Source organism: Balaenoptera musculus, chromosome 11 (genome assembly GCF_009873245.2).
Source record: "Balaenoptera musculus isolate JJ_BM4_2016_0621 chromosome 11, mBalMus1.pri.v3, whole genome shotgun sequence".
Lineage (NCBI taxonomy): Eukaryota > Metazoa > Chordata > Mammalia > Artiodactyla > Balaenopteridae > Balaenoptera > Balaenoptera musculus.
In genome coordinates, this window is record NC_045795.1 from 43,454,875 (window position 1) to 43,479,118 (window position 24,244).

At 37.7% G+C, this 24,244-nt stretch overlaps 1 protein-coding gene across 1 annotated transcript in view; it reads right to left on the minus strand.

The window, feature by feature from the left end:
- The window catches only part of COL21A1 (collagen type XXI alpha 1 chain), a 183,440-nt gene that overhangs the window by 70,793 nt on the left and 88,403 nt on the right, over nucleotides 1–24,244 (minus strand). The window contains 6 exon segments of the mRNA XM_036870157.1: nucleotides 2,811–2,864; nucleotides 2,989–3,042; nucleotides 3,621–3,674; nucleotides 4,171–4,224; nucleotides 14,788–14,841; nucleotides 14,933–14,986. Of these exon segments, the coding sequence (XP_036726052.1) occupies nucleotides 2,811–2,864; nucleotides 2,989–3,042; nucleotides 3,621–3,674; nucleotides 4,171–4,224; nucleotides 14,788–14,841; nucleotides 14,933–14,986 (324 nt within the window).

Sequence of the window (24,244 nt, forward strand, 5' to 3'; positions counted from 1 at the left end):
GTCATATATCCATACGACTAAATACAGTATGATTATATTTAACTGACATTGCGAGAATGGTAAAACTATAGTGACAGAAAGCAGAGTCCCCAGAATTGCATGAGACAATTCCTTTGAATGAATGAATAAATTAATCAATCCCCATCCCTCCCTGTCCCTCGCCCTTTCCCTCACCAACACCCCCTTACCCTTCTCTCTCTATATAAAATATATATATATACACACGAAAAGATATTTATTTTGATATATATGGTATAAAAATATACATTTATATATTGACAAATACATTATAAATAATGTAAATACACACACACATACACACATCCTATCGGTTTTGTTTCTCTGGAGCAACCCTGACTAATACACAACCAAATGCAAGGCACAAATCTTGATTGTATCAGGTGAAAAAAATAGCTATTTAGAACAATTTTTAAGCAATTAGAAAAATTTGAATATGGGCTCATATTAGAAAATAGTATTGTATTGATATTAAATCTCTTGGGCATCATAATGGAATTAAAGTATTCTTAGGAGATATAAGCTAAAGTGTTTAGGAGAGAAATGCACGGTGTCTCATTTACTTTCCACTGGCTCAACAAAAAAAAATTATAGAAATAAATATTCATATATTTATGAGGTTCAATTTTCTGTAGGACTGAAAAATTCCAAAACAAAAATCTGGGTGGGAGGAAGAAAATAGATATTAATACAGTCAGAGAAATTTAGGTATGATTCATTATCCAAAGATTCCAAAAAGGAAATATGAACCGTGGACTATCCAGACAAGAATATTACTCAGTACTAAGAAATGAGCTATCAAGTCATGAAAAGACATGGAGAAGGCTTCCCTGGTGGCACAGTGGTTAAGAATCCGCCTGCCAACACAGGGGACACGGGTTCGAGCCCTGGTCCGGGAAGATCCCACATGCAGCGTAGCAACTAAGCCCGTGCGCCACAGCTACTGAGCCCACGTGCCGCAACTACTAAAGCCTGCACACCTAGAGCCCATGCTCCACAACAAGAGAAGCTACCGCATTGAGAAGCCAGTGCACCGCAACGAAGAGTAGCCCCCACTCGACACAACTAGAGAAAGCCCACACACAGCAACAAAGACCCAACACAGCCAAAAATAAATAAATAAATAAATTTATTTTTTTTTAATATAATAATAATAATAAGAGGGAGGAAGGAAATTTTTGGAGGTGACAGATATGTTTATGGCATTGATTGCAGTGATGGCTCACTGCGTATACTTACATACAAACTCACCAAATTGCCTACATTAAATATGTACAGGTTTTTGTATGTCAATCATACCTCAATAAAGTGTTTTTTTTTAAAAAAGCTCAAAAAGGCACCTTAAGGCTATGTTCAAATCAAAAAATTGGCAGTAAATGAATTCCTTATTGAACACTTATTCCTTTATCTTACTCTGTCTCTACCACACCATCCTAAGTAGGTAACATTTACTCCATTTTTGAAATGGAGAAAACTGAAGGTCAAAGAATTTGACATACAACATACAGTTAGTTAGAAAAAGTCATTGAGAGGTGGAACTCCAACTCGCTTCTATTCTCTAAACTCTACCACCCCCCAAAAAGTATAATCTCATTTCTTGGGGCACAGGGTCTTTTGATAACAGAAGACAAAGAAAAATTAAATTAGATGAATCCCTAATCTGCAGGTAAGGAGAAGAATCTGTGTTCTCTAACCTAGAGAAACTAGATTATAAACTCCATGAGAGTTTTGTTTTCTTCTATTTGTCCAGCACCTAATAAATAACAATAAATATCTGCTTAATCAACAAACAAGTGGGAAATAAAATACAAAACCAGTGAAATATAATTAACAACACATGACTGAGCTCTTGAAAATGGACCCCCATATTTTACATTCAGGAAGTACTATCTATAATCTTTAAGGAATCATTGATATTTGGAGAACTTTCATAACCTTTAAGTGAAAAAATGGACAATGTTTCCAAAGGAAGGGAAAATATCTATAGACCAAGAAAATTTGGACTGAATTTCTGAGCAAGTTTGGCCTTCAAAGTGCTGACCATTAGGAAAAATGATGACATCTCTAAATCCAACGCTTGATCAAGTGGTCTCGGTGGTTGATGGATTTACACAAATTCTCTCCTTCGGGATCAAAAAACACAAAAACAAAACCAAAACAATGTACAGTAGGACAATGAGGTGGATTGTTGGCTCATTCCAGATACACTGACTTGAATACATATACCTACCTGATGTCTTTTTATTTAATAAGCCACACTATAGAAAGCCTGTTTCTATTTGATAATTGACCCAAAGAAGTTTTTTATGTAAGAATAAGATGATGTTAACCCACCATCGTAAGGGCATGTGCCTTTGAGTTTTTTCAGGACTGGTGAGTGATTGGCACTTTTGCTGTTCTTCTTACTCTAATTCTCCCATATTCATACCACACAAGTTGTCAGGGTTAAGGTTGAAATTGTTAGGGTTAAGGGTTCCGTCCCTACTCTCTGAAAAAAAACTGAATCCCTTGGGAGACACAGCTAAGTACTTCTGCCTCTAATCCACCAAACAAACCCATCTGAATGACTCATCAAAGAAGCTCAACCTTTTAATATCCTGGGATTTTATTTCCAACACAGAAGAATTCATGATAGACTCAAAATAAATTTAGAATCATTTTAAAATTACACTAAAACAACTTTTAGTTCATTCATTTTATACCAATGTGATACATTAAAAAAGTCTAATATCTGTACATTTTTCTCATATTCACTCACAAGTTACAGAAATCTTTTTTTTTTTTGTAAATACCTTGTAACCAGGGCTACCCATTAATCCATCCTTTCCATGTCTTCCTGGTTCTCCCTGAAAAAATAAATGCAAGTATTTTAATATGTTTTTTGCACTAATTTTTCTTTTTAAAAGAAGATAGTAGAGGTTACATTTTATTTAAAGTAAAATACTTAAGAACTTTTTCTGTCAAACTCACAGCACGTCCAGGAAGGCCAGGAAAACCATCATTCCCCTTTTCACCTTTTGCACCCTGTATTAAAAATAAACACTTAAAAACAATCCTTACAATAAGGCTTTAAAATTCCAACTTGAACTTAAATAGGAAAGTAAGCTAACTTCCTTATGGAGTGACAGAATTCATGGAACCACAGCTTGTGTTGGCCCTGCAGCTTTCAGCAAAGCATTATTTTACCAGGACACAACATGACATTGAGGATAAGATGGATGCAGAATTACAAGCATCTAAACACAGAAACCACTACTTGGCAAAAGTAAAAAGCAATGAGCATCTTAAATATAAAGAGACTAAACATTTCCTTCAATGTGAAAAAATAGGATTCTCAATGGACACTGTTAAACAGCTATCACTTCCAAGGAATCTCTCTGTAAATATTTTTAAAGTTCAGAAGGCTCAATAACACAAAGTATTCTTATAGAATACCATGCATAACAGTCAACAGTTATTTTTCCATTGTTCTGAATAAATCCCCTGAGAAAGGTGAACAAAGCTAATTGCTACAACAGTGGGCTGGGACTGAAATTCAAATTTTCTATTTCCATTGTATTGAAAGTTCAATATGGATACTTTGTTTTGGGATCTATACTTCCCTTTTTGCCATAAAATCCAGGTGATCCTTTATCTCCTTTGGGACCCATTTCACCCTAAAAGATAAAAATATAAATCCTGAATTTTAGAGAAATATTAATATTTCGCTTATATATTAAAGAAAAAACAATTCCAATTATAAACAACAGAGTTTAATATGTCCACATCAAAATAAAATAGAAATAAATTATTTAAAGTTTGTTTACAAAAGTCCTATTTCCCAGGCTTTATAACCAAAAGCAAGGAAAAATCAGGGCATTTGTTACTATAACAGGGCCTTATAGTAAAAGGTTTATAGTTAAGACAATTTCTATATAATGAAAACTACTCACCAATTTTTAAATACTATAAGATTTATGGCTGAAAATTTTAAAGGAAATTTGTAAAAGCTTTATGTAAACTATGATTATTAATCTTAACCCAGTCATTTACTTTAATATATTTTAATTTATATATCAACATTTATTTATAACCCATTTATAACATAAAGTACTTTAAATTTGAAATAAAATATGGCATTGCTTAATTTTAAGAAGAACAGATTTCTTCAACCTTTGATCCTGGCATTCCATGAAGCCCAGGAAAACCAGGAAGTCCACGGTCACCCTGAAAATAAAACAAATTAATTAAAGAAAACACTTTTCAGCCAAAAAAAAATCAACATATATTCTTCCACCTCATTCTTGTCAAAATTCATTGGAAATAAATCTGCAAACTGTTCAGTGCACATCTACATTAAAACCCTATCTCTATGAAAGACCAATCCTCATTTATCAGGGTTTCATTTATAATCAGAGAAGGAAAGTATTTGGGGCCAGGGGAATCTCATCAGCAATGCTGACTCCAACCTTAGAGAGTAGCCACCTATTCTAAAAATATTTAGGCTCTTACAGTGGCAAGGCCTAGGAGTTAATAGAAATGATCAAGTGCCAAGACTCTGTGAAGAGAGCCAGCCTCTTGAGGTCCCAGCTCAGTGAGGACAAACCCTGAGCCAAAGGTTTCAAAACACTCTAGGATTCTGTGGAATTTTTTTCCAATTGCTGATCTTAGGAAATTGTTCATAGTAGGTATCTATCCAGATGAGTTTATGAAGAGGAAAGGCCATCTCTCCAAAGGAGGAGAGATGGAGAAAATCACAACAGCTTGATATTTAGTGGACATCGTTTTAAGACTTATTTCTGTGGGACATACTGGGTGCTATTGCCCTAGCTTCAAAAATCTTAATTGTCAAGACACAGTTAAGAGAAGCCCAATGGCTGGCACAGCAAGATTTGGGTCAATTCACTTTTTTTTTTTTAATTAATTAATTTATTTATTTATGGCTGTGTTGAGTCTTTGTTTCTATGCGAGGGCTTTCTCTAGTTGCGGCGAGCGGGGGCCACTCTTCATCGTGGTGCATGGGCCTCTCACTATCGCAGCCTCTCTCGTTGCAGAGCACAGGCTCCAGACGCGCAGGCTGAGTAATTGTGGCTCACGGGCCCAGTTGCTCCGCGACATGTGGGATCTTCCCAGACCAGGGCTCAAACCTGTGTCCCCTGCATTGGCAGGCAGATTCTCAACCACTGCGCCACCAGGGAAGCCCCTCAATTCACTTTTATTTAGGCAAATTAAGATCATTGCCTACAAACAATTCATGATCTTCTTAGCTTGTCTGGTAGGGAGAGAAGAGGATGTGACCAGTTATCTATGATGGATGTAATTCTTAGAAATCTTAATTTAATGAAGGTTATTTATCCCCATGTTTTAAAGAGTGACACAGTTATTCAAGGCATAGAACCCTTCAAAGGCAATATTACTACTCCATTTTCAGTTTCCAGCACTATCTAATAAATTAATGGTGAGAGAACCACCTGCGCTAACTCAGGCTGAAATGAGATGAGCAGTTGAAGGCCAGGTAGACTAAGATACACTCTTGATAAGATGGAACTTAGCTGGGCAATGAGTACTTAATAAAAGTACAGAAGAAAGGGGCAAAGCAGGATTCCCTTTAAGGATGAACCAAGTCCCAGCTAAGACTTCCCTTCTCTGGCTACAGTTTATAGAAGACACCATCTTCAAACTTTATTTTCCTGGAGATAAGACAAACTCATCTCAGATGAACTGAAAAGACCAGGAGCATTAACCCACATTGGAACCAAAAAAATATATAATCTGGACAAAGCTACCCACATGGGCATAAGCAAGACTTTTAAGTAAAATAAAAGGCAGAGCATCCATGTTAACATACAGCAATGAAATGGGGGAAGGGCAGAGAAATTTAGCAAAATGCTTGGGGAATACTAAGACAATACCTACAAAATACAAAACATGAGAAAATGTGACCCAAACACAATATACTCAGTCAAGTTGTGTCCAAGGTTTAAAAGTAATGGGTAGCAATAAGTGGTAAGAAAAGATACTGAGCTTTATCTGCAAAAATAAACATGTAAGAATAGCCAGGAAAATTTTGATCATAAAGAATAATGAGGAAGGACTAGGCCTGCCAGTATTAAATCATATTATGAAGAGACAATAATTAAAACTGTTTGGCAGTGGAGAAGGTGTAGACAGGTAAATGGAACAGAACGGAAAGCCAAAAACAGCAGACCCAAATGAGAAAGGAAATTCAGTGATAATGATGGTTTTACAAATAAATGAGAAAAAAAGTGAAATTTCAAAAATACTGTTTAGCAACTGGCTATCCTTTTAGGAAAAGAAAGGGGAAAATATGAATACTCATCTAACTTTACTCCAAATATTGAAAATTTTAAGATTAAAATATAAAATAATAAAAATTCCAAAAATCAAAGCAGGAGTAATTATATTCAAAACGTTAGAATGCTGAATCTTTCTATACAGATATAAACATAGGAGAAAAGAAGTAAAACTTTATATATATAAATAGTTAAAATTTCTGTATGTCTAAAATTCCAAAACCCAAATCAAAACACATAAGCCAGAAAAAATATTTTCACACAATTTATGACATGCATATAAAAATCAATTTTTAAAAAGATGAACAGCCCAGTAGGAAAAAATAAAGGATATAAATACAAAGCAAATTACAGAGAAGTAACAATATGACCAAAAATCATATGACAGGTACTTTACCTTATTCACTAATAAAGGATTGCAAATCAAACCAATACCATTTTTAACATATATTGATGAAAATCAGAAATTTAATGAAATTCAGTGCTGATAAGGGTGTGAAGAAAGATATTTCACACACTTGTTGGGGGAGTACACATTTTCTGGAAGGTAAATAGGCAATTTGTCTCAAAATTTAATTATGAACTTAACCCTTTGATTCTCTAATCAGTTCCACTTCCGGGAAATTTTCCTATGGATACACTCAGAAAAAGTTATTGAGAAATATATACAAAGATGTTCATACAGTCTTGTTGATAATACACACACACACACGCACACACACACACACACACACAAAGTACAGTAAGGAACCACAGTCTCCCTAAGTTAGAGGTTTCTTAAATTAGGTAAGAACAGCCCCTATAAGTCTGTATCTATGATTAACCTTCGGTTTACAGTTTCTTTCACGAAGCCTTTTTGAATTTTCAACTTTCCTCTCAACTCCTAGAGTTTTATTCAACTCTCATCTTTGGCACTTAACATTTACTCTCTTAAAATAGTTACTTTGTATGTGTTGTGTGCTTTATTAGACACCAATCTCTTTGAAAATAATCCGTTCTTGATGCATTCTTATTTCGTCTTAGTAGACATGATTATTATTTATCAATATTCAGATTCTCTCTACTTCTAAGCATATGGGGGGGGGGGGGAAATCACACTTTCCTGACTCTTGAAGTTGGTGTGGTTTACAAAATTTGCTCTAGCTAATTAAAGATGAATGGAAGTGGTTTATGAGCCACTCTTTGACTCTCTAGGGACCTGCTACTGTAATTAGTTATAATCTAGAGGGTGAAACTTTTGTTAGCCTGAGTCTGCTAATAATTGTGCAATTTGATGAGCAATAAACCTTTTTTGTTTTAAGGCATTGGCATTTGGCATTTGTGTGTTATTGCAACATAACCTACTCTATCCTAGCTGATGTCTTGCTTGGGATTAATGATAATTTACTGAATATGCAAATACTTTCATTTTCTAAAATATAGTAAACACTCTTGAGTCCTCCAAGAAAATTCCAATAAAAAAATTATTTTGAGGAGTCACACTCTTGATTCCCACTGAGTTTACAAGAGATTAGAATCAAAGAGAATCCAAGATTTGCAGTAAGTTGGTTCCATTTTCCCCAGGTTGCCTCGAAGCTTCCTGACTGATAACAAGCCTTTGAAAAGCCTGCCAATCTCACAGGTTGATCTAGAGTCTCAGTCTCCAAAGTTACGTCAAGATTATTTATTTGAGTAGCAAGAGAATATGAAAACTAATATTTTAAAAATCTCATTCTTTCAAAATTTCTCAGTGTGTCTGTGTTTTCAATGCACATAATCCTTTATTCAGTAGCATAGCATATAATTCATACATATATATGGGACTACATGCCCCAAAGACTTTCACTGCAAAGATTTTGCAGTTTAAAAGTTTGATGATCTACAATATACAGGGAACTATCCCTCCTCCCTTGAGAGAGTTTTTTTTTCTTTCTTAAAGCCTTTATTTTTGAGACAAGGAGGAAACATCTCACAGGTACACATGCAAAAGTAAGACCATGAATCCACTGTCATGGCACAATCAGTGCAAACTATCACTCATCTAGCCAACCTCCTCCTCCCTCCCCTCCTCCCCCGCCTTCTTCCCCCCTCTCCTCCCCCTCCTCAGCTGCTCACAGGCATTGGGCCTTCTCATGGTGCAGGCATAGAGCAAAAGAGGAAGAAATCACATTGTTAAAAATAATTCTGGCCAAAGCAGAAAAATATGGTGAAAAGAAAAGAAAAGTAAGCCAGACTGAGATCCAGACATTTTATTTCAACCCCTGATCCTTGAGTAACTTCAGGCAGACGATTGAAGTTCCTCATTTCTCAGTTTCAAAACTGTACAATAGGGTTCATTTACTTTACAATTAATGTAAAACAGGCAGAGCATGACTTACTCTACTAACCTCATAGGACTTTTTGCAAGGACAGCATGTGATAGGCAATGCATGTGGATAATATCCACACAAGACATGTCTAAAAATAAAACAGAAAAATGTACACACAACAGGAAACACCTTCAGCACCCAACATGTCAAAAGCCTTACACATCTTCCTGTTCCTTCTCTTCTCAGTTAAAAACCACTAAGTGTCACACAGGACCAGGACAAATAATGATTTCCTGAGAAGTGTTTAAATCTACTAAAATGTTCCCTCTCTAACGTGCAATGGGCCTTCCCCTTGGGTTTGGGCATCACCATTGGACTACTCAGGTCTAGGAAAAAAGTAGATTCCTAAGCTCCTAATATGCGATCCCTGCCACAGTTTATCAATGACCATAAAACAGAGCACACCCAAAATGAAGATGAGAAATAAGAGTTTAGAACCAAGATGAAGCATCCTGTAAAAATTCAATAAAAGTTGTAAGTTTCCCAATGATGCCAGTGGAGAAAAAGGAAACAGGACAGAAAGCAGCAGAGCAGCCAAGAAATGAGGCAGGACATAGAATGAATGGTTCATCACCATAAACTGAGATGCTGAATCCATTATAGGGCCCTAAAAGAAAAGAGGCTGAAAGATCAGGAAACAATCAAAACTTTGCAAAAACGTCCACAGAAGTAGTGAAAACCTGAGCACACACAGGTCAGCACCACATGGACAGACAGAGGGATGCTCAACCAAGCCTGACTTTAGAGAACGTTTTGGGAGGCCCTGCTGCTTTGGAAGAAAAGCCTCTGAGGAAAGGAGGTAGGAAAGAAGGAAAATGTGGTACCACTCCTTCCATAAGAAGGAGGGAAAGTTTTCTGAAAAATCCCTGCTTGTAACAATTTCACAATTTCTCCAGATTCTGATGAAACAAAATATTTTATTAGAAAAAAAGAGTGTATAGATATGTATTTAATAATATTTTATTATTTATTATGTGAATTATACCATTAATTATACCAATATATCAATTATTGCTATGCTTATCACAAATATGTAAATATATTTGACATACATTTAAACTCATATACATCTATATTTAATAATATTACAATAAAAAACTCTATTAAGGGAGGAGAGGAAGATGTGGTACATATACAATGGAATACTACTTAGCCATAAAAAAGAATGAAATAATGCCATTTCAGCAACACTAGAGATGATCATACTAAGTGAAGTAAGAAAGAGAAAGACAGATATCATATGATATCACTTATATGTGGAATCTAAAATATGACACAAATGAACTTATCTATGAAACAGAAACAGACTCACAGACATAGAGTGCAGACTTGTGGTTGCCAAGGGCGGTGGGGCAGGAAGGGGTTGGGAGTTTGGGATTAGCAGATGCAAACTATTAAGCAGAGAATGGATAAACAACAAGGTCCTACTGTAGAGCATAGGGAACTATATTGAATATCTTGTGATAAATCATAATGGAAAAGAATATGAGAAAGACTATGTGTGTATATATATGTGTGTGTGTGTGTGTGTGTGTGTGTGTGTGTATAACTGAGTCACTTTGCTGTACAGCAAAAATTAACACAGTGTAAATCAACTATATTTCAATAAAATAAAAATTTTAACATCTTTATTAGAGTATAATTGCTTTACCATGGTGTGTTAGTTTCTGCTGTATAACAAAGTGAATCAGCTATATGTATACATATATCTCCGTATCTCCTCCCTCTTGTGTCTCCCTCCAATTCTCCCTATCCCACCCCTCTAGGTGGTCACAAAGCACCGAGTTGATCTCCCTGTGCTATGCGGCTGCTTCCCACTAGCTATCTATTCTACATTGGTAGTGTATATATGTCCATGCCACTCTCTCACTTCATCCCAGCTTACCCTTCCCCCTCCCCGTGTCCTCAAGTCCATTCTCTACATCTGCGTCTTTAGGACAGGAATAAAATAAATTTTTTAAAATGGAAAGAAAAAACTAGTGACACAGAAGAGAGGGGCTAATGAATAACACAAAGTAATGGAGAAGGATGAGACCCAGAGCACAGAGGAGGGCTGGACATTATACATGGACAGTTCATCCATATTAACAGAAGAGAGGGTGGAATATAGGTACACACACAGCAAAGAGGGTAAGTGGGGTGGGAAGAGGTTTAGGGAATTCCTGTCTGATTGCTTCATAAGGGGCACTTCAACACTGCGAGAAACAATAAGGGATAAACTAAAGATATTTTCGGAAACATTTACAAATCGCCATCATCATCATCGTCATCATCACTAACAGTGTTTAATTTTGGCTAGGTACATGCATGATTTTATTTAGTCTTTACAGCAAGGCTATGAAGAAATACTTATAGTCCCACTTTCTAGATTTGGGAAACCAGGTTTAAAGAGATTAAGAAGTATGACTAGGAAGGTGAAGCAGTCTGAAATCAGGGCACGGCCTGGAACCTGTCACTGCATTAAGCCTCTCCATCTTGCAAAACACACACACATAACCCCGTGTTTGGGTCATGGTGCTATCAGAAAGCTACACGGGTAGATTACTCTCCCTATTTGAGAAATAAGAGAAAGATGGCCACTTCCCTAAGTTAGTTCTGTCTCTCCCTCTTATGTCATTACTGGCTTTGTTTTAATTTTTTAAACTTTTTTTTTGTCTTCAGGAACTCTGCAAGAAATAAAGGCACTAGCATGTTAAATTTTTTACATATTATTCTCTAATAACTCTTTTCAGCTTGGTCCTTTATTACTGTTCTCTCAACATATATATTGGAGTTCCTTGATTATGACCAACTATGTAATAGATATCACTATAACATCACTTCAGCTTTTGCCTTTCAAAGTGCAGATAATGGGGTTTATTCATGTAAGAAAGGCTCGCTCATTACATGATACTCTGTTCTGGATGCTGAGAGCAACGGGACAGTGAGATCTTGAAAGGACAATTCAAATGTTTAACACTGTAATGAAGAAACTAAACAAAATGTATCTTAGATAGAATTAATATATTTTATTTCTTAAACCCAGAGAAACCAAGTGATGAGTTGGTACAAATCTGGCTAGATTAAAAAAATTATTAATACTTCCTGTGTCTCCAGAATTGCATTGCCATAGAACGTTTCATACTCAATTACAAAACCTATATAACCAATTAGAAATACTCAATTAGAAAACCCATAAAACCCAACCAACCCACCTTAATGTAAGTTTTAACAAAATATATTTCTCCACACGATTTAAATATATTAGGTTTCCTTAAAGCTGAGGAAGTTCTTTGAAGTACTTAAAGTATTTCTTAGAGTGCAAGGAATATCTTTAAAGCATGTTATAAAATGAGTTACCAGTTGAAGACAATTTGGTGGATAAAGGGTCCTTTCAATTTTGTAAATTCAGGGGAAAAAACCCTATGCAAAATCTATACACATTCTATTTCCTGATATGTGAGGAACAAATGTTACAGTCAGCAAGAAAGTGCATATAATTTTAATTATCTTAAGTGGAAACTCCTATGGGAGTTTCAGTGGAAATCCACAAAATGGAAATTATTCTGGGAAAATATCTTAACAGAGAACATTACCGTGTGGAACAATCCCCTAAAGGCCATGGGTGATGCCTGGAAAAAATGCCCTGAGCGATCACAAGTCAAGGCCATCTCCAGGGTATGTTTTCAACCTTCCCATTTCTGAAAGTTAACAAATTGTATTCTAGAGGAACACCCAAGGAAACGCCTTTAACTAACTCACTAAATTATTGTAGCTCTAAATAAAGAAATCCCTGCATCCAGAAGGAATATAAGGAGGGAATTTAGAGGCAGCACGTGGTGATTTTAGGACCACAATGACCATGTCAATCAGAGCTGACACCCAAACAATGAACTTCAGAGAACAACACTGAATGAAATCACTACTGGACTGAAAACAAAGAACTTTACATAAACATACGTCTTATTCATCTTATCTTCTTTAATAGAATGTGTGGCTTTGTAAAAGTCACCCACTTCTATTTTAAACACAGTGCAATGACCCAAAACGATAGAGCAGTTACCTTAAGATGTGACGAATAGAAGTATTGTTCTTTTTAAAAAAATTTTTGTTTTATTGAAGTATAGTTGATTTACAATGTTGTGTTAGTTTCTGGTGTATGTCAAAGTGATTTTATATATATATATACATAATTCTTTTTCATATTCTTTTCAGTTTGGTTTATCACAGGATATTGAATATAGTTCCCTGTGCTATTCAGTAGGACCTTGTTGTTTATCCATCCTATATGTAATAGTTTGCATCTGCTAATCCCAAACTCCCAATCCATCCCTCTCTCCCTTGGCAACCACAAGTCTGTTCTCTATGTCTATGAGTCTGCTTCTATTTCATAGATTATTGTTCTTTACTTTTAAATAAAGTATTTTACTCCAATTCTTTTAAGATAAACGAATAAAAAGCCTCCTTTTTATTTTGGGTCTCTAAAACCCAAGTCAACACAAAAACAAATAAATGTATCCATCCATCCATTCCTAAATACACTTATTCATACAAGCATACTTTTATATATTCCTCACATCCCCAAATCAGGCTACTTGTGAGAATGTTAAAGCAACAGCAACAATCTTGTAGACTAGAATGTGGGTGAGGTGCCTGACATGTGGTCTCCTAGGAACAGGTATCCACACCTTCCTAGTGGAATCCCCCATTCTCCTAGAGGAGGTTGGAGGTCTCTCATGATACCCCCAGAGCATAAAAATATAAGACTTCTCCATTCCTGTGGGCCTGGCCTGCTCTCCAGCACCTCTTAAGATGCACCTCCATCATTTTAAATAGGCAGAGATTGCCAGTGGCTAAAAAGATTCATAGAGGCCCAGGGCCACTGAGGAGACAAGAGGATTTTGTACCACTTCTTCCAGAGTTCTATCAATTATTGCTGTTGTTCTGCCTTCCCTGGCTCTCCCCACATTACAGAGCTGCCCTGACCTATTCCATCTTCTCTGTTTCTTTTCCAGACACTAACCCTTCTGTTTGCTCTAACATTTCTTGCCCATGACACATGCCAGCCCACCCCATGTGACATACCAACCACAACCTCGCTCCTTGATAAGTAAAACAGAACAAAACAACAGGCATTTATTTAAGGAAAACCCTGTGCCAGGGACCACACTAAGTATTTTTCATATATTATCGCATTTAATCCTTACAACAAAGCTATAAAGAAATCCCCAGAGTCAACGTAGAAAATAAGATTCAAAGACATCAAGTCATGTGCCAAGATCAAACAGTTTGAAAGCAGCAGACCCATCATGAGATCTGCCAGGGGTCCATCCAGAGATGATACTTGAGCAGCTACAATTTTCTATAACCAGCATAAGCAACCATAAAAACATAAAATAGATGGAGTCAAGATCAGTGTTTCTCAGGTGTGAATGCTGTGCACACTATTTTTAAAAGGCAATCATTTTGCAAGGATTGGAGCTAGAAAATTAGTACAGGTTTTTATCAAGAGCAAACAGAAGGTCTTCAAAGAACGTAGAAATAAGACTGTGCTTTAGGAATTAAGCTAACAAATCATCATGGGGATTCGAGCAAATTCCAATGGGCATCTTGGACGTGGACCAGCTACCTGGATGCAGGACTAGATCCCTGGGGAGGTACTAAAATATTGAACATATTTAAAGAACATGGCAAATCTCAGAGCTGTAAAAAAGGAAATCAGACAAATGTTGTCTGTACCCACTGAATCCCTACAAGAGAAAGAAGTCCAGTAAGGCTAAGATAGATTTCTGCTGTGGAGATGGACACATGGCTGTCTGCGGCTAACACGGGAACACACTCCATTCACATAATGCTCTTCCCTCTAAGAAGGTAGCTCCCTATAGAGCTTAATCACAGAGAAGGAACATGGTACCAGGACAATACCAATACCTGTACCATCTGACAGTGGTCATCTAGTGATAACCACTTTGATCTGGTGGTAAAAGCCTCCTGTGAGCTTGATCAGCCAACGACCACTGACACATTTCTGAGCTGACATCTTGGAATTCACCAAGACGAACACTATTGAATGGGAGTCATCACAGATTGCATCCTTTGTCTTTGAGTGACTAAAACAACTGAACACACCTTTGCTTGTATGTATTTACCTTTTCTCCATCTCTCCCCAATTCTCCTTTATAACCTGGCAGTCCTCGTGCTCCCTAAATTAACCACAAAATAAAATTCTGTTAGTTAGGTGTTTTGGTTCACTAGAAATGGTATTTCTAAAATATGTATATACAGATCACATACTTGTACTCCTGGGGATCCTGGAACACCTGGTGATCCTGCCATTCCCTGATATCCCTGAAGAAGAGGAAACAAGAAGTAATTAATATTTCATCATATTTACACAGAGCAGCCCTCCATTTCAGAATTCATTCCTTCTCACATTTCTCACACCTTACGACTTCACTTCGTGACTGTTTAAGAAACCAAAATAACAAAGTGGCAAAATGCTTAATAAGGAATTCACATCCTTCAGTCTTTAGGAAAAAAGGTCTGAAATATCTCTAGCTCAATAAAATTATCCAGAAATGCTTTGATTAAAAGGCAGGCTCTGGGAGGGAAATAGAGAGCCAATGTTCACAGTTCCTGGATAAATGTTCTGCACATTAGAAACATATTCAATGTATTCAAAAGAAAAACATCTAGGATTGGAGGATTAAACAAATGTAATACATTTTTAAACTACCTTATGGCAATCCGAGTTAAGCTCTGGAATAAACTACACCTGAATGAATATTATTCTTCAAGGTAAGTCTATAACAGCCTTTGGTTTGCCCATTTTAGAAAGTTTACCCCCCGAACATGGCTGTGACATGTCCCCACACCTTCCAAGGCTGAACCATCTGCTGAGGTCACTTTCATCTCCACTTCTTCCTACGCATCCCACCAGAATCTGGAGCTTTGGTAAAACAGCACAACTTTTTCAGACAGAGGCAAAGTATTCAATCTTCACTCAGCACACGGCAACTAAACTCCAAAACAAACTTGCAGTCCCTCAACATTTATCTAGGTTTACCAGGGTCAATGTCGGGTTGACTTGGACCACTTGGCACCGGCAAACATTTACCTCTCTTATTCACATCCCATCTTCCTCGGATCTTACTGTTTGGGTACAGTATTCTGTTGTCAAGAGTTATTTACACAAATCTCATTAATGTTTCCAATAACATCTTCATTCTTGAATCTAAAACCTTCGTTTCCATGTGGCTATTCATGGGTGTCTGCATGGATCTTTGTATTCACCCACTCACTTGTCAGTACATTTTTAGCTGTAATTTCAGTTAAACATCAGAAACATCAGAATGCCCTGCTTTTCCAGTCCCATTTTCAAATATTCCTCTTACTATTCTTTGCTAGCTGTACTAACAATAATAGCAATACTAATGGTTGTCCCAGAAAGATCAGTCTTAGATTATTGTTTTTCTCCTTTTATATGTACTTGCATTTCTCATTTTGTAAAATGCTCTCAGCTACTCCCAGAATGAGGATGACTATATAAATTCCATAACCAACCATCAGCCTTTCCCCATTCAGTTGTTCACAGAATTATGTTTTCTCCTATATTCCTCAAACTCAAATATTTCTCGAGTCCATTGGTCCCATCCTAAAACATTTTACTTCACTGTGAACGAGTCTCATAACCAACCTCTTCATACTCCATACAAAACAACCTGCAATTTTCAAACTCATCATCTGCTCTCTGGGCTGGCACTGTCTCTGTGTCACTGGATTATGTTCCCTTGAGATTAGGGACCAGGTATCATTTATTTCTATATCTCTATAGAGGTATAGAGAGCATTGAACAGAGCATCTGCTACATATTTTGTTAATCAAACGTTGGAAGAATTCACTTCCAAGTCATCCATGCTGCACGCAAGTGTGAAAAAACTCTCCCCAAGGAACCACGTTTGCTTGAGCTGCTTCCGGTTGCAAATTGAAACTGTTAGTAATACCGTGTGGCTCACGTTCTCAGGATCAGTGAGGAGAAAGAAGAAAATCAAGCTACACAGTTTGTTCAGCCTGGTATCTCTGCCAGTCTAGTTATCACTGAATCTCCTTCACTCTGGAATCAGATGGGCCTAGAATTGTATTTCAGCTGTCACTGCTAGCAGATGCCTACACAGAACCAGGTTACCTATAAATGCCACCTCCTAGGATGTTCTTTAGGTCCTTCAAAACCCATGTGCACTCTCTGGATAGTCTGACATGACTTGCAACATGCTATTGTAACTGGAATAAATAATAGTAACAATGATTTATATAGTATTTATCATGTTCCAGACTACATATTTCATATATGTTAATTCACTTAATCCTCATAGCCACCCTTTAATGTAGGTTCTACATTATCCCAATTTTCAGATGAGGAAACTGAGAACTTGCCAAAAGTTGCATAACAAGTAAGTTGACAGAGCAGATGGAAATACCCTCTTATCAGAAAATGCATCATGGCACATCCAATCTTAGGATTCTAGAACAATTCATTGGATTCAAGGGAGTCCGTTTGCCAGACTAGTTTTAAATTGGTTAGAATTCTGAAGACCCAGAGGAAAGGAATGTTCATAAAATTACTCAAAAGAAAGTTACTATGTATCAAAATGGTTGGTCATCAGAAAAGTTCACATTTAATGAATTATTTGCTTTCACAGTTTTTTCAAAAGTTAAGCCAAATGTCATATCTGCTTTATTAATTTTTTTTCAGAAAGTTAATCTTTTGTAGAGGATCAAAAGCTGCCATGCCATCTCTCCCCTTCGAAGAAGAAATAAGTGAACGTGTTGCATTTGTTAGAGAGGACACATCATATTTTAATGGATTAAAGCAATGTGGAGATGCCCCAAACAATGTCCCCAGCTCACCTCTGACTTATAATGTGACCTCAGGCAGACTCATCACATCCCCAAATCCTGGGAGGCAACACAGTGAAGTGGAAAGGCAATGAATTTTGAAATTGGAAAAGACCTGGGGCTGAATTTTTCCTCCTCCCTTGACTTTCTGTGGGACTTGGGCTAAGTCATTTTGCCTAGCTAAGCCTCAGTTTCTCACCATAAACTAGGATAATAATACCCACTTTGCTTCTGAAAAGAAACAAATGGACTCACAGGTGAAAAAGTCTGGCAGGCGTAAGGAACTCAGTAAAGGTGAGCTTCTTTCTTGTCTTCAGACTCAGTGACTATTGTGCAAAGCCATGAGAACACTTCTGCAGAATGTTATTTTGTAGTCTTAATGGCCACCGTTAGAGCATGAAGAATGGCATGGCTGGGCATCACATCATGACAACCTTTCTTCAGCATGCATACAGATCTAATGCTGAACGTGTGAACAAGGTCTCTGTGTATTTTTTAATGGCCCTGTTTATTTTGTCTTTAGAAGAACTGCAATACAGGAATAATCAATGCTTCCCACACTATAAGAACCAGCTTGTTGTTGTTTTCTTAACGTACAATGAGATGCATTCTTGAAAACTTAGTTGTATCAAGATATTCAATGATTATTTTAGAAGCTAGAGGAAGCGTGATTAGCAACAAAATAAAGAAAAACCAAAACCACATTCAAGCTGGGAAATCCCAGGGCAAATCACCAGAAGAAATTGGATGAAATTCAGAACAACAAATTTTGGACTAAAAATCAGGAAAATAAAGGTTAATGGGGAGGAATATTACAACACAGAACACTTTCCGAGAGGAGCAAAAAATAAAACATTGGTTGACTCATAGCAGGGTACATTAAAACAAGAAAAATGCCCTGAAACAGGAAAAATGATAAGCTTTTTATATAGCTTACTGAGTTTTTCTTTTTCTGAATATACAAGTGTCTGTCTTTTCTTGTAGAACTGTAGCTTTCACAGGATCAGTGACCAACTAATACTGTTCAACATTAATTTTGCCATTTTGCAATTATTAGCAGGCCCAAATACCCACCCTACCCCCAACTGCAAGATTTCTGAGAGTATGTAAGTCTTTTCCATGTTCACACAAAGTCTTTTTGTAAATGAGTCATTTTTAGGAAAAAAATATTCTCGCTGCCAAATTGTAGGGTTGAAGAATACAGAATCAATTTACTTTCTTCCATGATTCAGAGTTCCGATGCTCCAGGAAAGATGTATAGCTTTGAAAAGGAAATTAAGAAAATAAAATCATCAAATGTGCAAGGGTCACAATCTCTTCTGAGCCCAGTTCTAACCATACCATAAAATATTCTGCCAATCTAAATGTACAGATTTGTTTCAGTAGTGAGGATAGAGTCGTTGGTTTCCTTTAAATATTCTAAACTTAAAAACGAGAATGAAATCTAGAGAAATCTCTTTGGATGTCACTCTCCTTTTTAAAATATAAGAAGGTGATTTAAATTTTATACTATTACATAATTTTCTTCAATGTTTCCCAGAGTTCCAACAGAGGCTCTTATGTACCCAGCCAGGGTAATTAGGTAACCAAAATTAAGTGTATACTTTTAATGTGCACTGTGGATTCCTCTAGGCATTGGCAGAGTTTATAAGTCTACACAACTAAATTCTAAGAATATTCATAAATCTGTCTTTCCAGGTATATCTACTATAGAAACTAGTTTGTTTGTCACCTAACCCAACTATGAGTCAAGGAGTTTATAGGCTTTAACTGATTGCTCAAATTACTTGAGTAATAGATCACATGAATATCTGTAAGATTTCACCTGCGCTGAGATCTAAGGAAGAACTGTGATGCCATAAGGGTCAAAGGGTAGCAGTTAGGGGAAGCTTCCAGAAGACACAGGCTCAAAGGAACAGTCAAGGAAGCACAGTGCAGCAGAGGGAGCCCTTCAACGTGTCCTGCAGTGTGACGGGATGAGACACATCCATGGAGAAGAAAGAAGAGAGAGAGCATGAGGAAGCAGCCTGCAAAACAGGACCAAAATGGGAGGATGGAGGCTATGCACACAGCATTGTGGGTCTGATGAAGGACTTTGATCTCTATCCAAGCCACTCAATCAGGGGGTCACACAATCAGACTTGAGCTTTGCACATGAAAGGAAAACACTGCCTGCCTTTGACAAGTAATCTCTGCAGATACGGTTCTGTTCTCAGATTCACAGATGCAATTAAACTTAGCTAAACTGCCTCATTCCCTGAGTGAGGTTACACTTAAAGTTATACTAAGCTTATTTCAAAAGGAGAATGCTCAGCTTTTTAAGGTAACTGATACCTTCTTAGTAATTCTTATTTCCCACCCTAAATCTCTATAGTTATGCTTTATGTTCAAAGGACGATGACCAATAGCTAAACCTCATTCCCTCTCTTGCTGTCCTATCTTTTTCATAGTACTTCCCACCATCTGATATTATTTACGTATTTATTATTTTATAATTATGAATTTATTACCTGTCTCTCCCCAGTGGAATGTGATATTCAAAACAGCAGGATATATTTTCTGTTTTCTTCACTGCTATATTCCCTTAGCCTAGAAGAACACCCAACAAATATCTAGTATGTGAGTGGATGAATGAAATAATAGATAAATAAGCAAATATATAAATATTGAGTCCAACCAGTCACCAGTACCTAGGGCTCTAAAAATAATAGTAGAAACAGCCCTGCATTCATATAGATTACAATCAAAAGAAGACACAATGGGGCTTCCCTGGTGGCACAGTGGTTGAGAATCTGCCTGCCAATGCAGGGGACGCGGGTTCGAGCCCTGGTCTGGGAAGATCCCACATGCCGCGGAGCAACTCGGCCCATGAGCCACAATTACTGAGCCTGCGCGTCTGGAGCCTGTGCTCGGCAACGAGAGGCCGCGATATTGAGAGGCCCGTGCACCGCGATGAAGAGTGGCCCCCGCACCGCGATGAAGAGTGGCCCCCGCTTGCCACAACTAGAGAAAGCCCTCACACAGAAACGAAGACCCAACAAAGCCATACATACATACATACATACATAAATAAAAAGAATGTAAGCAGACAAGAATAGAATTAAAAAAAAAGAAAAAGAAGACACAATGTCGGCATGAATTGACCTTTAAAATCACAAGTGCTAGATGTGCCACCAAACAATTCCTTGAATAATTTAATTAAATATACAGATAGCATTCATATACATGTAATGATTATGCACATATTATTATTATTGTATATACTACCTATATAAAATATAATGTAATCTATTTAAGAGACGCATGACATAAACATGGAAAGATCCATATATGAGATTTACATAAGGGATGTGTTGAAGGAAAATGAAGTAGCTAATCCACTAAGCTTCGTCTAGGAAAACTTTATAGAAGAGATGAGTTTTAAATAACGTTTTATTAGAAAAAAGGAAGATAAACTGCCCAAGCAGTGGATACTTCATTTGACGCAAATGGTCCACATTTTAATCTATCAGTGAGACGTTCAGAAGGTGTGTGTGGCGGGGGGGGGGGGGGGGGGGGGGGGGGGCGGGGTTGTTTAATGGCAGCGGGAGACAGGGAGACCATAAGCAGTTTTGGTAAGGAACCAAGACTGAAGGGAAGTGAGTTCAGGTGGAAACTGTTCTCTCTAGAAGGATGTTTCATATACTTCATAATGAGGCCACTTCCTGTTATTCTTTATTCCAAGCTACATCATAGCCATTTCTTTGGCCTGCATCCTAATGTATCCCATTTTCCAGGTCCTTCATCTTCATGGCACTTGGCCCCCAAACCCCCACAGCTCTTAAAAGATTGAGTCCACAGTTGATACCATATTCAATTCAGAGTCTGAAAAGAGGAAAGCATAAGAAGCTTGTCTGCTGGGTCCTATTGTTCTATTACTAATTATCCACCCCCCGTCAAACTTACTCTGCAAGCCTAGTTCTCCTCCCTTTCCTCCTTCTCTCTACCACCATTCTGGAGGATTTTAGAATTTGAGAAGAGCATCTTTGCTGGGATAACACCTGAAGCTCAGTAACTGCGCCCCCCCTCCCCACCCGGCTGTCTTCTGAGTTTACTCTCTTCTTCTGAATGAATTCCAGATCCTACATACTCCTAAAGTGTAGTATCCCAAACCAAATCCAACACTGCAAAAGCAGGACTGTAGTCTTCCATAATACATACATCACATATTACTAAGAAGACCAAAAATTGCATTAGCCTTTGAGGCCACACATTACATATGTTAATTCCTCTTTCGACAAGGTTAAATTTAAATACTGTCTCACAGACAAATATTCTGGTTGAATTTCAGTTTGTTAGAATGGCCATTCTCCAAGTTGACCAGAGCTTTTTGGATCGTCATGTCACCCCAAATGCCAAAATAAATTCCCAAAATGAAATCAAGAATCAAAAATTCTTGAAAATCATATTAAATCAATGAACATAGAGTATCGAATGCTCAAAAAAAGAACACTGGAAGAAACAGCAAGAGAAAATATTTAATTGTGGGGAAATTTTACTTTTCTAAAAATTAAAACCAAATTAAGAGAAGAACTATTGACAACATCTATAGCAAAAGATTCATTATCTTAATGTATAAGAAGTGCATTAATTGAGATGCAAAATACAAGAAAGGACAGTTCACAAAGAGAACTCCCTCTGAATGCCAGACTTCTATCCTCAATCACCCACTTACAATTTCTACTTGAACATCTAACATAAAATTCTGATCTATCCAAAGGCAAACTCCTCCCCTTCCCCGATTTTCTCTACCACATCTCACTGGAGTCACCCTTGACTGCTCTCTTGCAAACTCACATCTGATACATCAGTAAATCCTGGGGGCTCTAACTTCAAAATATCCCCAGAGTGTAGGCAATTCCCTTCCCCTCGCTCCTACCATCCTGACGCCAGTCACCTTCATCTCATTCCTGGATTATTTCAAGAGCCTCCTGTCCTCATCTCCCTGTTTTTGCCCTCATCGCCCTAACATCTATTTTCAACTCAGAAGTCAGAGTCATTTCTTTTACAAATAAGTTATGTCACATCACAGCTTTATTCAAGACCCTCCCATGGCTCCTGAGTTCACTCCAATTGAAACCAAAGTCAAGTGGTCACAAGGGCCTGAAGGCTCTAGGAGGCCCCTCCTTCCTCCCACCTACCTTACACCTTCATCTCGAGTACCTGCCCCACCCCTCTATGTGTGGTTTGAGAAGGCCCTGTAACTTTGAAATTCCCCACCTGTGCTGACTACCACTTCTACAAGGTTTAATCCCACAGAGAAAGCGGGCCCCTTCTGGCATCTCTGGACCATCCAGGGGCACGCTGATGGGTGTGGGGATGGAGGGGGGGCACTGCATCACTGAGGTTGACCTGTTGACCAGTGCACTCTTGTCTATTGGAAGTAGACATGAGTCAGTCTTCAGTCTTCAGCATGGTCAGTCTTCCTGAATCAGTTCTTAAGGCCAATAAGGAAAATCATCTCCAAAATGCTGAAGCTTGGTCTAGCCCACCTTTCTCTCTTAACAAATATGACTTTAATGAAATCTTAGAAAATCAGCATTGGAGAGAACCTTCTTATTTTCCAGATGAAAAAACTGAGGCCCATAAAAGCAAACCAACTTTCAAAAGCAAAGAAGAGGGCAAAACAGCCCCAGATCTCTCCAACAACTAGCTGGGGCTTTGGGTTCAGGGAAGTACTTTCCTTCATGAAGAGTAATTAATGACGACAGAAAACAGATGGAAATGAGCACCATAAAAATACAAACTTCTACAAAATCATAAAATAGTCCTATTATGTTTCCATAAATGGCCTTCTTTAAAAAAAAAAATCAATGTCATAGCAGTGCAGTGCCTTTAATAGCTGTACTACTCTGAAGTACCTAACAGGATATATAAATATTTCCTCTGCCTCTTTTTTGATAATGATAAAATAGTAAAATAGTAATATGCTCAGACACTGTGCTGAGAGAAGTTATTTAACTGATAGAGAAATTAGAAAGCAGTGGAAGGATTTGAAAATAGTTCTTTAATTTTGGTTGAAGGCATTTTCCTTATGAAAATTAGTATTTCTCCAGAGTGGAATAATTTCCTATTTAAAGCTTCAGTTGACTTGGCTTGGTTATGTGAAAAAGATTCAAATTACTGATTGAGGGGGGTTGCACAGAGCCAAATCCAAACAAAGCAGAATTCCCTTAGAATTGTTCCATCCAAGTTTCCTTGGCCAGATGGCTTCAATCACCAGCCAGAGGCCCCACCCACACTGCCCCACTCCCGCTGCACTGGCCCTGGACACACACTAATGACCCTCAGCTGTTCTGGCTCCCAGGCTCACTTTCTCTTCCTGCCTGGTCACCTAACCTCTTATCTCCTGCAGAGGGAAAAAGACAGGGGAAAGGGGAGATATTTAAGAAAAAAGTCATCCCTTTAGGTAAACAGGATTGGGGTAGTGTATCAGTTGCCCACTGCTGATGTAACAAATTACCTCAAACAGAGTGGCTTAACACAGCACATACTTATGTTTCCGGAGGTCAGAAGTTCATAATGGGTCTTAGGGAGCTAAATTCTTGGTGTCACTGGGAGGTTGAATTCCTTCCAGAGGCTCCAGGGGAGAATCTGTCCCTTCCCTTTCCCAGCTTCTAGAAGCTGCCTGCATTCCTTGGCTCGCAGCTGCTTCCCTCTCATCTCTGCTTC